At 37.1% G+C, this 13,967-nt stretch overlaps 1 protein-coding gene across 3 annotated transcripts in view; it reads left to right on the forward strand.

Moving 5' to 3' along the window:
- LOC125661191 (uncharacterized) overlaps window positions 1-13,567 on the forward strand; it is a 41,153-nt gene extending 27,586 nt beyond the window's left edge. For all 3 annotated transcript variants that reach the window (XM_056147310.1, XM_056147311.1, XM_056147312.1), the window contains exons 18-27: window positions 1,190-1,365; window positions 1,904-1,985; window positions 3,042-3,164; window positions 5,027-5,143; window positions 6,248-6,481; window positions 8,692-8,793; window positions 9,227-9,343; window positions 9,483-9,599; window positions 10,325-10,564; window positions 13,179-13,567. In XM_056147310.1, coding sequence (XP_056003285.1) covers window positions 1,190-1,365; window positions 1,904-1,985; window positions 3,042-3,164; window positions 5,027-5,143; window positions 6,248-6,481; window positions 8,692-8,793; window positions 9,227-9,343; window positions 9,483-9,599; window positions 10,325-10,564; window positions 13,179-13,426 — 1,556 coding nt within the window. In that variant the 3' untranslated portion in view covers window positions 13,427-13,567. The remainder of the gene's footprint in view (window positions 1-1,189; window positions 1,366-1,903; window positions 1,986-3,041; window positions 3,165-5,026; window positions 5,144-6,247; window positions 6,482-8,691; window positions 8,794-9,226; window positions 9,344-9,482; window positions 9,600-10,324; window positions 10,565-13,178) is intronic.
- Window positions 13,568-13,967: the final 400 nt, after the last annotated feature.

A 13,967-nucleotide genomic window follows, 5' to 3' on the forward strand; every position in this document is an offset into this window, starting at 1 on the left:
TTGTTTTTGGTAATTCCAGGCTACAGTGTTATGGAACCATTTTAATACAAATTATATATAATGTTCTTCGAATTTTAAGAATGAAATTTTAAACAGATAGTACTGATTCGATTCTTATGATGACACGCAATGGAGTATTGCATCAGTGACAAAATACGATAATTTTAATGAGTCGGTACCCAGAAAGCTCGTCGCTACCGTCACAAACAACTGTAGTTCTAAATATCAAGCGAAATGGTAAACAATCAATATCAAAATACTTCCATATGAATTCATTATCAGACACAACACCCAGGCAGTACACCCAAGATGCTATCAACATATCATTCGGTGCATTTACTGACGTGATTATTCAGCACTTAGCCCTCGGTTGCGATGCTTATTTTGAAATATAGAAGGAATGGCGTATATATTTAAGAAATGTATTTCTGAAAACGAAATTTATTTCTTATATTCAAATCATACTTCCATATCTGTTGGAATTCACAACCATTAAAATAGACGTACTATATTTACCACGATTCATACGCGCATTGTTCACAACTTAGCCCACGGTTGAGATGTTCACAAATGCATCACATGAATTAATGGTGATCGTTACAATTGATAAAGATATAAAAGAAAAAAATAATTAGAAAGGTAAATATGTATATTTGGCGAACTTTGAGAACATGATGAAAAGTGAAGTCTATGGGAATGTCATATGGCAATGATGAATCGTCAAAGAATACCATCTAAATTCATTCAAATTGCTTGAGCTTTCAAGTAACACAAATGTTCGATTGTTATAATTGGTTTACATTGTACGTCAATATTTCGGTGAAATGTACCCTTGATCGTGTCATAGCTTCCCACAAAAGGTTCGGTGTTATTGATTTATATTGTACTGTACACATATTCAATTCCACGGAGTCATAACTTCGCAGATTATCATTTCTGGTTTTGTCCGTGGGTGTGACGTTCGACTGAGTTGCATATGGCTTAATTGAAATTAGCTGATATAAATTAAAGTTCGCTGATATCAAATCAAGCGGATATTACGTGACGTTGGACTTTGTGGGGAAAAATTCGCGCGTAGAAAATGAAAGTTTACAGTAATCAATTATACGATACACTATATCCTTGACCGTGTCATACGGTTTCATAAATGACTTGGTATCATTAGCTCACATTGTGTTTGATATTTCAGCAAAAGCCGGTTGCCTCTCCTTCGCGTACAATATGTTTGGTCGCCATGTCAACAACCTGACTCTGTTTAGTGAGGGGACGAATCAAGCCAGAACCTCTCTCTGGACAAAGAATGGAAACCAGGGATCAGACTGGTTGACAGCCAAAGTGAACATACCGGAAGCACAAGGACTAAAGGTATACTCCAATTTCATTATTGTTGGAATATGACTGAATTTAAATATGTGACCACTGATTTTCAAAGGACCCCGTTTCGATTATAGTAAGGTGTCATGTAAAGAGTGTCACTCTACATTTTAATCATAAATTTGCAAAAAAGAAATTAAAGAAAAAGAAAATTAATGGTGATTTCTAGGTCTACAGATCAAGGTTCAAGGTCACACACAGTGATTGTCATGAACACAATGTATTGATAAGTTTTCAGCATTATACTTACAATACATTGGGACAGCATATATGTAGCTATTGATGTGTGGGTCAAAGGTCAAGGAATATCAATTACAGCATTGAAGGAAGCCATGTTGAGAAATTATTTCCGGCTTGCATCTGTCTTTGTTAAACTTGAGATGTACTGTCATTTTGTTCATGGAAGTCCCGTGTGTATATGTATGTTTAAATGTAATTATTGACTGAAATCATGTTTGATTACTGAATAAATATTTCTGTTGTTGAAGTGGTACTGGGAATGTATATTCAATTGTTTCTTTGAATATAGCTCTCGTTTGAGGCCAGTGCGGGGGATTCCTGGGACAGTGATGTGGCGTTAGACGAGATCACGTGGGAAGTCGGGCAGTGTGGTAGGTTGGGTGTTGTATAATGTCATAAAAATACCAAATGTCTGTATTCATGACGAAATCCAATAATCAAACCTATATGCCACATGAAAAAATTACATACATATTACAAATAGTGAGTTTCTCCGGTATCTAACATTTAAACGAGGATTAACGACTGCCCCTAATATATAACATTAATAACTAGTTTTTCCTAAGATGTATGCAAGGTGAACTGAAGATAAGGAACAATGTTTAATCTCATAACTCCTATAATGAATCAGTGTGTAAAGAACGTTCTAACAATTGATATGAAACATGTCTGACAACCAGGCGCGTAGCTACGTTTACGTCAAAACGCCCAGGCGTACACATAAAAAAACCACCAAAAAACCCTATTAAATGCTACAAACATAGGTGAAAAATAACTGTCTGCAGTATCTGCGGTACATTAGTCTCCCCCGGACCCCCTACCAGTGCCCTGCCCTGGACCCGCTGGGGGCCTTAAGCGGCCCCCAGACCCCTCACCGTACAATAGGCGTACACATTAATTAACTCAGGCTACGCCACTGACAGCAGTTGACCTAAGAGGTTGTATTGGCAAATTGTAATAACGACCATACGATTTGCGAAATGCTGACTTTACACACAATAGAAGCTATTACAGGACAATTTTACAGACAGTAATGCGTTACCCGCGCGCAGGTTGTCTACTACTATAACACGAGATACACGTTAATCACTCAAAGAAACGGAGGTATGCATTGACCTCAGTCCAATCGGACAGACGGAAATATACATTGACCTCAGTCCACTTGGGCAGACGGAGACACTCCACGCGGACAGATGGGTCGATTTACATTGACCTTTGTCCGTTCACCTTTAAACCAGTATAACAATTCGAATTATATCTCAGAGCATAATAAGATTATTTAAGTATTTACCAGTTTAAAATATATATCACGTAGACAGTACATGCAGGTATATCCCGACGTGCTCTATTTATATAGCAATAACAAAATGATGATTTTGATTTATCACACTCGGTGTTTTTGTACACATGTGTTTATTTATTTCTAGACGTCAACACTCCTAAAGATTGTATAGAAGCTGGCAAGGAATATGAAGGAACACGTGACTATACCAAAAATGGCGTCACGTGCCAGGCGTGGGCATCTAATTATCCACACACAATAACCCCAAGTAAGGATCAGTATTGAAATAATAGCCATGAACGGCAAGTGAAAGCGAAATTAAAGAGCATGTGACAGGAAGACTTTACATTATTTTAGAAAACGCGAAATTTTAGAGACAATATAACTTTGCATCTACATTCATGCGAAAGGAAAGTTTTATTCTCAGCTTGATAAGTTTAAGTTCTATAGTAAAACAAAAATGGCAATTATTTGCAATTTGATTGACTTTGAGCAGATACGCTTGATCAATCGAGCAGAGTTATAGAAAAAGCTGCTCCAAATTAGTTTATGCTGTATGATTGATTGATTGAATATTGTTTAACGTCCCTCTCGACAATATTTCACCCATATGGAGACGTCACTACTGCCGGTGAAGGGCTGCTAAATTTAGGCCTATGCTCGGCGCTTATGACCATTGAGCAGGGAGGGATCTTTATCGTGCCATACCTGCTGCGACACGGGACACCGGTTTTTGCGGTCTCATCCGAAGGACCGCCCCATTTAGGCGCCTCTTACGACAAGTAAGGGGGTACTGAGTACCTATTCTAATCCGGATCCCCACGGGATGTTTGTGCTGTATGAGACGTGTAATTTATATCATTTATAAAAAAAACAAGGAAACGTGAATTTAATGTGTGTTGTTATATTGACATATAAAAAAATAAATAGATATATTGGTGGTGTTCACGTTCATCAAATGGCGTGGATAAGCCGCCAACCAATTCATACGATGTCCATTGGTTTCATGAATGTCCATCAACTACCCACATTTTCTAATACAAACAAAATTAAAGTACAATACTAACCGTCATATATCAAACTAATAGTATCAAAATAAAATAAATCTTTTTAATCAGACAAACGATTGAGCCATAACGAATTCACCGTTTTCCGTTTAACTCATATAATTGAATACAATGTATAGTGATTATGTATGTACATAATTAAATGTCATTCAATCCAGTATTTTTTAGCGACAGTCTATGGGTTTTCTCCCAAAACTTTCAGTGATTCTCTATTTATTTTTGATATCCATTTCATAGTGATTTGATTGATGGTATAAAGTTACCATTTCCACACTAGTATATCACCCGCTGCAACTGAAGCCAAACTTAAACCAATATCAGTATTAGATAAGATATGGTAGTTAGCCAATGTAATTTCATATAAGATATGAACTCCAGCCAATGTCATATCCTGTAACATATGAACTCCAGCCAATGTCATATCCTGTAACATATGAACTCCAGCCAATGTCATATCCTGTAACATATGAACTCCAGCCAATGTCATATAAAAGATGTGGACGCCAGCCTATCATGAAAGTGTAGACCTACAGAGGGTCTCTATTAATAGGTTCTCATTCAAAACACATGTGACTTTTTTGAAATACCAGTCGCTTAGCAAAGAACCGGTCACTATGAAATATGTCGAGCGTGACGTAGTTATAAGAACGACTCCAGCTGTATTTAGAGTCCCACAACTTCCGACCTACTCATGGCGATAAAGTCACAGCAGTCAAGGTTCTTTTTAAGGTCATATCCGAAAGACTATTGATTACGCATGCTTGGCAAATGAACGCTTTGTACATTTGTTAATCGTCTAAAGTTTGATGGTGTTCACTCGAGCCAGATTTCCCCGATTAAGAAGCAAACACCCGAACCTCTGGGCTACCACAGGCTATATTAAATGTCTTATTTTTTCTGATAACGTGATTGTCTGCATTATTTCACGTTGTTTATATGCTTTGCACTTAGAACTTGCAATATCGTGAGAAATGTAATATATTGTTTAGTGACTTCCGAGAATGAATGGCTAAACATAACTAATTTAGTTAAAGTCAGAATTTCTTATCATGACGTGTTTCAGAATACACCTATCTGGCTGACCAGTCCAACTATTGTCGGATCGCTGATGAACCCGAGTCCTGGTGCTACACCATGGACAACCAGACCAGATGGGACTGGTGTAGTGTCCCGTACTGTTGTAAGTATGATGGTGTTATGTCACAGGTATCGGAACCAGACTAGTGTGACACACCCACTGTTGTAAGTGTCCTGCTGTTACACCACAGACAGTGAAACCAGATTAGTGTGATACGCCCTCTGTTGTAAGTATCCTGCTGTTACACCACAGACAGTGAAACCAGATTAGTGTGACACGCCCACTGTTGTAAATATCCCAATGCTAAACCACGAACAATGAGAGCAGCTGGCACCGTGTTGTTGTATATATCTTAGTGCTTCACCATGAACAACCATACCACACAGTTGCAATTATACTAGTTGCACCGCCGTGAAATGGCCGAAATATTTCCAAAACAGCGTAAAACTGTAATGAATCCAAGTTGCTAAACATATAACAATATTGTTGTAAGTATCTTGTTGATGAAGCAGATAGGACCGGTGTGATGGATCGTGTTGTTAAAGGTACTGTTATAACACCCCAGCCAGAGGAACCAGATAAGAATGGTGTAATTTGCACTATTTGTAAGTATTCTGGTGTTACGAAAACAGCAATCATTGTATAGAATAGAACAACCATCATATTGATAGGAAAAAAATCTATGTACCACTGCTCATTGGGAAGATAGAACATCGATAAGACAATAAAAGAAGTAAAACAAAATTTGTTTTCAAAATGATATAAAAAAAGTATCAAATTCGAAATTTTATATTGAATAAGTGAAAATCCTAGCAAAATCAAAAGCAAGGCAAACACAGACTCTTAGACAATGCAGAGGTAAGGTCAGACGTTTAGAAGGATAAAGCATTCCTTGTTGATCGGTCATACCCACCATGAGCCCTATATCTTAGAAATCCCATATCAAAGTACTATGCACATCACGTGTTTCCTCTGCATCACGACGGCCTTTGTAGCTTATGGGTAATTGCCTTGATGTTGCTCTGCTTAAAGGTTTTCGCATGCAGTCTTCTTTTTCAGTTTCTTCATAATGGCTAGACTAATGCTTAATATGCATATGGGAATTAATTATCAAATTACAGATATCTGAGAAAACCATATAATGGTCCCCGTTCGTGCTATAGAGGGAGAAATAGTGTTACTTACCTGACATCTTTCTTTTTAAAGTCGCTACAGAATGTGCCTACACACCTACTGGTATTGACTACACAGGGACCGTCAGTCATACTAAGACTGGGATACCGTGTCAAAGATGGGACTCACAGACCCCCCACTCTCATTCTTATAACGAACTACACAAGGACGAGAACTACTGCAGGAACACTGACGGCAGTGCCGGACCGTGGTGTTATACACAAGATCCGGACATCAGATGGGAACTGTGTGACGTACCACAATGTGGTCAGAATTTTTTTTTAAAGGACACGTCGCATGTTTCTAAACTTTTTAAAATTTTTCAGCAAAATTAATTTATTCCATGCCTAAAACTACTTTACATGTGTTTTAAATGAAACAGTTTGCGTAGTTTTCGAGTTAGAAAGCGATGAAATTCAAATCTTACGATATGCACATTTCTTCGATATTTTACGCGCCATTATCTGTGACGTCATATGCGACCTCGAGCGAGAAGATTTGAAAACAGTTGTTAGCCATTTCATAAACAGATTAGATTTAATTTACAAAAAAAAAAACAAAAAAAAACCAAACAATTATCACATTAACGGCTTGTAAATAACACTGCATCAGGGTGTTTTGGGCCGTTTAAGGGTGTACTTGCTGTTAGTAGGGAGGATTTTTTTTTTTCAATTTTCGAAGGAAGGTACGAGGGACAAGAGGTGGATATTTTTTGTCGGCACAACGACTATGTCATAAAAAACCCCAGTATAATTTGTCCCTGTACTTTTTTCAAATAAGCACTTGGACAAAGACGTAGATAAACTGCGAGAAAATGGTTCTATCGAAGCTATGCACTGTTACATATAGGGCTACGGCATATGCTTTCCGTTCTGCTATCAAATTCAATACACACTCGCACCAACTGACCTTCACTTTGTAACAACATATAGGCAGAACTTGTGATCGCAGTTTCTACCAATTCGTAGTTTTAAAAAAGATATTTAAAGATAAAAGATAATTGAACTTTCAATTATAAATAATAAAATATGATATTTTGCAACTTTGAATTGAATTATAATGCTTTCATTTTTTTTTTTAAAGAAATGCATACGTAACAACAACAGCACACCGCGCTCCCACTTTCTAAGTAACAACGTGTAGATTAAAAAAAATAATGATTAATAAAATTGCTTGACTAGATTAATTTAAATTTTTTTTATCATTTTTATTTATTTATTTTCGAAATGTACCCGTGACAGTAGGACTAGTTGTCAATGATGCGTAATCGTATCATAATTTAGGCCTATCTAACTTATCCAAAAAAAAAATTAATAATAATTGCACTGTTTATTTTAGAAAAGCAACAACGCTAATTACAGTTGTTTAAAGGCATAGGGTCTATCTTTTATCTCACAAATGACATCACAATATTTTGCATGAAGAACTCCAAAAAACAAATTTGTAGTATTAATTATGAGTTATCTATAGCTGCAGCGCTTTGCAATTTAAGTCATTTTGACGTTGTAGCCCTTTATAAAATGTTTGACTGGAGGACAATATATTAAACTGGTACCCCGCTGATTGGTGGCTACACACAAACATAAGAGATGCGAAGTCATCAGGGTACCAGTTTAGGCAAATGAGAACGGGGAATTATTTTGTAATTACTATCGTATCCAATGTGTTTGTAAACATTCTGAAGAACTGTTTTGTGATTTTCTAGTTATGATCTTTATTTTCGCCACCTTTTTGGAACATGCAAAAGTTTACCAATATCTTAGACACTATGCCTTTAAAGAAATGGCATTATCAAATAGAGTTTAGACAGCGATCCCATGTAAACATTATTTACTCGCAAATGCAGATTTCATACTCGCTTTCCTCGCTACATTTGGGTCGCTATTTGTATGCACTGGTGGCTAAAAGATATAAGACTTGGAAAATTTGTCAACATCAAAATAAATGTTATCCATGGTAGATAAATTAAGCCCCTAAAACCCGAGTTTTTAAAAATATCTAACACTACTTTTACAACAAGTTGATCAACGAAGGTCGCATATGACGTCACATACCACATGAATACCTATCTAATTAACTAGGCTTTTTGAAATCGGGGCTTAGATTTAAGTCCGTATTGTGGCTATTAATCCCAATACTTCAGCGAACGAACAATTCAATTAATTTCTATAAGCATAAGGAAGACAAAATGCATATAATTCTGTATACTTTGAAAACACGAGATGTGTTCTTTAAGTTCAAGATAAGTACGGTAATATATTCACTTCTACACTGTGATCTGCTATTTCCAAATATGGAGTTATTCGCTTGATGTTTGAATGTCTTAAGATATAGGCACCTGACCCCACCTCTGGTATATCCAGAGGTCTCTTGTTTGCCCAACTCTCTATTTTTTATTGCTCATAGGAGTTATGAGATTGATCACTGTTCGTTATTCGTTATCTTCATTTTTCATACTGAGAATATCTCTTTTACAGAAAAGGTACAGCGAGATTGTCTGATGACGGGCAGAGGGATAGATTATAATGGGGATCACAGCGTCACAACATCCGGCAAAACCTGTCTGTTTTGGACAACCGGTTCGTAATCTTGCTGGACATAAAATTTTATGCACCATTCAATAATTTTCCCCTCATATATAGACTTCCCATAGGTAAAGTGTAATGAATTTTACTTCTGTGTGTCGCGTAAGTCCGTAGGAACGCCCACCGCGACTTCTGTTTTTAAAGTCATAACCGAAAGCTTCGTGACTTTCACTTCACAAAAAAAAACCAATTCCTCGATTTTAAATGTCTTCGGTTTTCCGGGGCGCTGAAATTCAGAATCTAACATGGGAAATCCGATGTCTAAACCAATATCAATCCTCGAAATCATGACAAATATCATCTGAATCTTGATTCTCTAACTACGAACTATCTTATATTAAAATATACCTTAAACTTTAAGCAATTCGACATTAATACAGTAACTGGTAGACACGTTTTCATATTCAAAACATGAACGTAATTGTAGAAGCATTGAGCGGTGATGCCAATCACTGTAGAAATCCGGATTCATCCTCCAAGCCTTGGTGTTACGTACAGGGAGAAACCGGACTGGTCAAGGAATATTGCGACATTCCATCGTGTGGTAAGTGATATTGTTGTTTAAACTGCACAACAGTACTTTTATAATAAATCTTTAATACAATGATAAGTATTTTAATGGCGTATTATTTTATGATTGGTATTGTGTATATGTAAAAGATTTCGATCACGTTTATTTTCAGCCAGTTCTCCCTGTTTTCCAAATCCTTGCAAGAACAGAGGAGAGTGTGCTGTCAACGGAACCTCGTACACGTGCACCTGTCTGCCTGGATTCAAGGGAGACAACTGTGATATAGAGGGTAAAGCAGTTACGTTATCAAACACAGGTTGAAACTATGCCATTATATGTCATTCAGTACACTGAAAGGATACTGTATGGTTACAGAGCTCTGTCATTCAGTCTTCTTTCTACACCTTTTAGTGAACTTCAGTCAACTGAATTGTACACTTTCATCCTGTGAACGTTTGGATTTTGAAAGGTCCCAGACTGTTCTTACAAAACGGTTGGTTGGTTGTCCTAGGAGGAGTAAGCATATCCTCTTGTCCGGTCACACCGCCGTGAACCCAAATCTAGAAATGATTGGGAAGATTGATTGTATATTGTTTAATGTCCCTCTTGAGAATCTTTCACTCATATTAAGACATCACCATTTCCGGTGAAGAGCTGCAAAATCTAAGTCTATGAAGATCGCTTATGGCCTTTGGGCATGGAGGGATCTTTATCGCGCCACACCTGCTGTGAAACGGGGTCTCGGATTTTGCGGTCCGCCCCATGTAGTCACTTCCAATGACAGAACAAGTGGTACTGAGGATCTATTCTAACCTGGATCCCCCGGAACTTCATCAACGGAAATGATCATGTAATTAATGCAGACTCGAACGATAGAGTTATTGGGAAAATAGAACAGGCACACAATGCACTCTTACTTTTCTTTCTTCAATAAGTCGACAGGAACGAACGGAATGGCCCAGACAATGTCGACGATACGAGGGTAATATAATGTGAGGCTTATCTTTATTGTAGATTTTGATGAGGTTGCTGATTGCAAGAGGACAACCACGGGGTGGGAATATACGGGTACCATCAGCGTGACAACATCTGGGAGGACGTGTCAGGACTGGGGCTCTCAATCACCTCACTCCCACGGCATAGGGACAAATCTACCGGAAAACTACTGTAGGAACCCGGATGGTGAACCGTCACCTTGGTGTTATACCACAGACCCAAACGTACGATACGAGTTATGCGATATTCCGGATTGTGGTAAATATATTTTTTTTTAGCTAATCTCAGCTATTCGTGTAAGTGAGCTTTTTAATCATCTGGGTCCAGTTTTATTAAACATCTTATATTCAAAATTTAGTCGTAAACCTACGTTATGATAACAACTGTCGTATGAAATTATTAAGCTCATGTTACGTTATAAATCATCGTCACTTTACGTTCGAAGTCTTTTTTCTTTTAACTAAATAAAACTGAGAGAAAATAAAAACAAACACCAGCTTCATCATTCCCACTGTGACAGACGTAGACCTCATCCAATGCTATGAGTTTCCTAAACACGTAATTCTTAAGTTGACAAATGAAAGAAAGAAAGAAAGGAATATTCTTAATGTTCATTTAGTCTGGGCATGGTGACATATCTTACATCATTGTCTGTGTTTTGACATCATGATGCAAATGATGAACTGACTGCAACAGAAAATACAAACCGCATCAAACACTTGAAAGTTTTCAGTTTCAACTTCCCGTATATATGCTTTGTGTACCACTCCGATGGCTTCATTGTTAAATTTAGCACACAAAGTCCAGCCCGGTACGTAGCATTAGGGGAGGGAGGGTGACCTGTCTCTTTTTCCCTCTCCGCTTTTTTGAAAACGTGACGATGTTGATTTTGCATAATTTTTACATGTTAGATAATATTTTGTGACACCTCCCACTTTTAAACTTTTAATTTTTAGTCGTACTGAACGGTAAGAGTGCATGATGAAATGAACCCATGCAGTTAACAAACAATCGACCCCAACCGTCCCATTTTATGAATTGAATAAGGCGATATTCTCGGTTTTGAACAATAATTTTAGACTTTTAAGAAGTAGATCTGTTCTTCAGCACCCCTCCACCACTTTGAAAAAACGGTGTTATGTGCCTGTACGCCAGAAATGAGCCATGTCACTTAACATACTTACGTTTATGTGGTATGAAAAGATGTTGCCATAAGCTAAACATAATCAAGACCAGCTAAATTAATTATAGGCTTTTGAATGGGTCTCAGAGTATCTTTACACAGAAGAAGTGAGGGATCCTTACATGTATATCAAACGATTTATCGTATGCGAATGCTACAATAGTTGACCATTGTATTACATGATCGAATTTTATACAAGATGGTATTGTGCTAATATATTCGAAATGCGCATCTGGTGCATCAAAATTGGTACCGTGTAAGTTTTACATTATGACCCCTGGGTCGAGGCCTCTGCTGGTGGACTGTTAGTCCCCGAGGGTCTCTTCAGCCCAGTTGCTAAGTACTTCGTTACTAGCTTGAAAATACGGATGTATATTTAATTGCTGTTATAAAATTTAGAAATTCATTTCAAAATTAAGGATTATCTCCCTCATGCATAGCTCTTATCCTTGGACGAATTTGGCTGCACTTTTTTGGCACGCTGTTTTTGGCTATATTTAGCTCTAAAACTTCATAGTTATTTCGGATTTCAAACATTTCGGTTGAGCATCACTGAAGAGACATTATTTGTCGAAATGCGCATCTGGTGCATCAAAATTGGTACCGTATAAGTTTTACATTCTTTGAAAAACAAAACATCAACGCTATATTGACATTATTCTACATCAATGAAATGTTGACTTTTTTATTACTGTGCAGAGTGTGATGTGTAGCACCTGATGACGACCTCAAAACTCTTATATTGGTACAATCCATGTTTAAATAACAAGTAGCACTCTATTTTAAAAAAAAAAATTCTCTTTGGCGACCCTCCCCTTATTCTTTTCTGTATATATGTTAGTTATTTCACATGTATATACATACTTACATCTTCAAATCAACACAAATATTACTCATTACTACTACTATTATAATTATTACTAATTATACCTAATTAAAACAACCAACCTTTTTTTTCTTTTTTTTAAAATTATAAATTACGCCCTATTTCATTGTGATTTATGACCAGTGACCACATGTATGTGTCCGGTCATCACAAGATAGTACCACAGTCATCAGACTTGTTGGTACACTGTGGTCGTTATTTATTTTTAATAAACGGGACAACCCATACGTCCCGTACGGAGCATATGCATATTACTTCGACACACCTTACTTTCACTATGTTGATGCATTTGGGAGGTGTTGGAGGTTGAGGCTGGTTCGCAATGAGATGGGTAGTATTATGATTGATATTACAGTCACCAATTGGTTAACAATATATAGTTAACCAACCTACCAATATCAAACAAACAGTCACCCCTTATGATAGAAATTTCATTTCGTTACTTATTTTACAGTCGATCCTTATGATGTAAATGATCTCGCAACTTATTTTGCAATTAGCTTCAGAAGATAAATATATCTCCGTTACTTATTTTACAGTCGCCTATAAGAATATAAATAAAATTCCGTTACTTACTTTACAGTCTCCTTACAGAGTATAAATATAATTCCGTTACTTATTTCAGAGTCACCTTTTTTAATATAAATATAATCCCGTTATTTATTTTACAGTTACCTTTCAGAATGTAAGAATAAACCCGTTACTTATTTCAGAGTCGCCTTTAAGAATATAGATATAAACTCGTTACTTATTTTACAGTTACCTTTCAGAATATAGATACAACCGTGTTACTTATTTTATAGTCGCCCCACCACTGGAGTGCCTAACAAACCCGGATCCTACTGGTAGACACTACTTTGGGACACAAAATGTTGCCGATAGTGGAGACCTGTGTCAGAGATGGGACACTACGACTCCGCATCATCATAATTTTGATTATCTTGATGACCAGAGTAACTACTGTCGAAATCCGGACGGCGAAAACGCCCCCTGGTGTTACACTGTCAACCCGAACAAACGCTGGAGCACGTGCATTGTACCGCGTTGCTAATAAATGAGGAACTCATTAATTTTCAGACCATTTGATTATTGTTTAAAAATATAAGTTGAATTCGTGCATTTTGAATATTTACAGAGTTATATTAGGAAATAAAGTCAAATTCATTTGATGACAAAAATGTTTCTTTTAATATGAGGTAATCAAGATGAGGTATTTTATTGTATTGATTTTTATTTGAAAGTTGAAATTGGCTATATTCCATATTCCACTATACGTACAGGATCCTGTGGGGATCCGGGTTAGAATAGGTCCTCAGTACTCCCTTGCTTGTCGTAGAAGGGTACTAAATGGGACGGTCCTTCGGATGAGACCGCAAAAACCGAGGTCCCGTGTCACAGCAGGTGTGTCACGAAAACGATCCCTTCCTGGTCAATGGCCATAAGCGCCGAGCATAGGCCTAAATTGTGCAGCCCTTCACCGGCAGTGGTGACGTCTCCATATGATGAAATATTCTCGGGAGGGACGTTAAACAACATTCAATCAACAAGTATACATACATGATATAATTTGAAAATTCTGTGTAAATCGATGA

Source organism: Ostrea edulis, chromosome 8, assembly GCF_947568905.1.
Source record: "Ostrea edulis chromosome 8, xbOstEdul1.1, whole genome shotgun sequence".
Classification (NCBI taxonomy): domain Eukaryota; kingdom Metazoa; phylum Mollusca; class Bivalvia; order Ostreida; family Ostreidae; genus Ostrea; species Ostrea edulis.